General features: G+C 43.5%; 1 protein-coding gene across 5 annotated transcripts in view; it reads right to left on the bottom strand.

Moving 5' to 3' along the window:
• Positions 1-2,500, bottom strand: part of LOC307252788 (extracellular sulfatase Sulf-2-like) — a 45,770-nt gene that overhangs the window by 11,987 nt on the left and 31,283 nt on the right. For all 5 annotated transcript variants that reach the window (XM_080030579.1, XM_080030581.1, XM_080030580.1 and 2 more), the window contains one exon: positions 2,411-2,500. This exon is cut by the window's right edge and continues 40 nt beyond it. In XM_080030579.1, coding sequence (XP_079886705.1) covers positions 2,411-2,500 — 90 coding nt within the window. The remainder of the gene's footprint in view (positions 1-2,410) is intronic.

Genomic DNA, 2,500 nt, shown 5'->3' on the forward strand with positions numbered 1-2,500 from the left:
GTAAAAACACTACCGCTTTTGTCCAAAGGGGGGCGCTAGAATTAACACAAACTGAACGTTTCTCTGCCTCACACACACACACACACACACACACACACACACACACACACACACACACACACACACACACACACACACACACACACACACAGTCACTGAATCCCCAGTTTGCCTTTGTTTTGTCAAGTCATTATCAGAAGCTAATTAACAGCTGAATGGATGTTCCCTGTTGTGATGCTACAATGACGGGATGTTTAATTACACACACACACAGACAGACAGACAGACAGACAGACAGACAGACAGACAGACAGACAGACAGACAGACAGACAGACAGACAGACAGACAGACAGACACACACACACAGTTAGTTTTCTAGAGGCTGGTTATCAGAGCGATACACACTGTTGCTAAGAGACCAATCAACTGGCGAGGGGGATTCTTAGACAAGTGTAATTACCTTTAACACAAGCGTGAACACACACACACACACACACAGACACACACACACACACACACACACACACACACACACACACACACACACACAGACAGACAGACAGACAGACAGACAGACAGACAGACAGACAGACAGACAGACAGACAGACAGACAGACAGACAGACAGACAGACAGACAGACAGACAGACAGACAGACAGACAGACAGACAGACAGACAGACAGACAGACAGACAGACAGACAGACAGACAGACAGACAGACAGACAGACAGACAGACAGACAGACAGACACACACACACACACACACACACACACACACACACACACACAGAGTCTGACAGCTGTAGAGAAGTTGGTGGCAATGTGTTGGTAACTGTCTCATTAGCTTGTCTCTACACGAAAAAATATGAAAAAAAATGTATTCAATAAAAAATATAATAAAACATTATTTAAATTTACATCAGAAAAGAAAATAGAGGGGGTGATGGGGCGCCCTTAACTCAGTTGGTAGGGCATCCCCCCCCCCCATGGGCCTCGGCCAGCAGCGGACCCGGGTTCGATTCCAGCCCGCGGTCGTTCTCTGCATGTCACTCCCCTCTCTGCCCCATTTCAACTCTGTCTCTACAATATCAATAAAGCATAAAAATGCCCCAAAAAATATCTTAAAAAAAAAAAAAATAAAATAAAAAATAGATACTAGGAAGTTGCCTCATTTGCTTTGCACTTGGACTAAAATACTAATATATATTAGACTAATTTGCAGTTTTTTGACATTGTACATGTGGCTCTCTCTGTGTATGTGTGCACGTTTCAAAAGGAGTATATACTTATAATATATTTTATATACTTTTGCAAAGGAGTTGTTTGAATAAAGAACACACAGCTCCAGAGCAGCCTTCTATATGTCTGGTAGTAAACTTTCTATTGTTCTGCTTCATATGAATTCACATCACGTCTGTTGGTTTGATGCCTCAGCGTTCGGTGCTCTGTGATTTGTTGTTTTCCTCAGAGTAAATACCTGTGTCTGTGTGTGTGTGTGTCTGTGTGTGTGTGTGTGTGTGTGTGTATGTGTGTGTGTGTGTGTGTGTGTGTGTGTGTGTGTGTGTGTGTGTGTGTGTGTGTGTGTGTGTGTGTGTGTGTGTGCTTGTGTGTGTGTTTGTGTCTCTCTCTGTGTGTGAGTGTGTCTGTGTATGTGTCTCTCTCTCTTTCTCTCGTTTTGTTTGTGAGTGTGTGCGTGTCTCTCTGTCTGTGTGTGTGTGTGTGTGTGTGTCTTTCTCTGTGTGAGTGTGTGTGTGTGTGTGTGTGTGTGTGTGTGTGTGTGTGTGTGTGTGTGTGTATAGCAGTAATTACGGCTGTGTTTGTGTGTCTGCGTCTGTTTGGTGACATCTGGTTTTCAGTTCTCTGACAGAATCTCTCACTGTGCAACTCAAGTCTCGGCTTTGTTTACCCCAGCGGGAGACAGCTCACACACACACACACACACACACACACACACACACACACACACACACACAAACACACACACACACACAGGCTCAGTTTACCGCATTTATTCCAAAAAATAAATAATTAACTTTAGCTATTTATTTAGGAGTTCTTGCATTTATGAAAAAAATAATAACTATTTGTGTATCAAGCCAAAATCCAAGCAAGAATTTGTCATTTTTAACATTTAGAAATAGTGTTTTACTTCATTTTTTAAATGTTTTTAAAGTTAAGTAGATAGACAGACAGACAGACAGACAGACAGACAGACAGACAGAGGAGAGAGAGAGAGAGACAGACACACAGACAGACAGACAGAGGAGAGAGAGAGACAGACAGACAGACAGACAGACAGACAGACAGACAGACAGACAGACAGACAGACAGACAGACAGACAGACAGACAGACAGACAGACAGACAGACAGACAGACAGAGGAGAGAGAGAGAGACACACACACACACCTGTCCTGTCTGCATACAGGGCGTCTGGTACTCCGCTCTCTGACACAGGTCTTTGACGCGTTGGTATTTGGGAAGATGGTTTTCCTCCTG

The sequence above is a fragment of the Ammodytes marinus genome (assembly GCF_949987685.1).
Source record: "Ammodytes marinus genome assembly, chromosome: 7".
NCBI classification, from domain to species: Eukaryota; Metazoa; Chordata; class Actinopteri; order Uranoscopiformes; family Ammodytidae; genus Ammodytes; species Ammodytes marinus.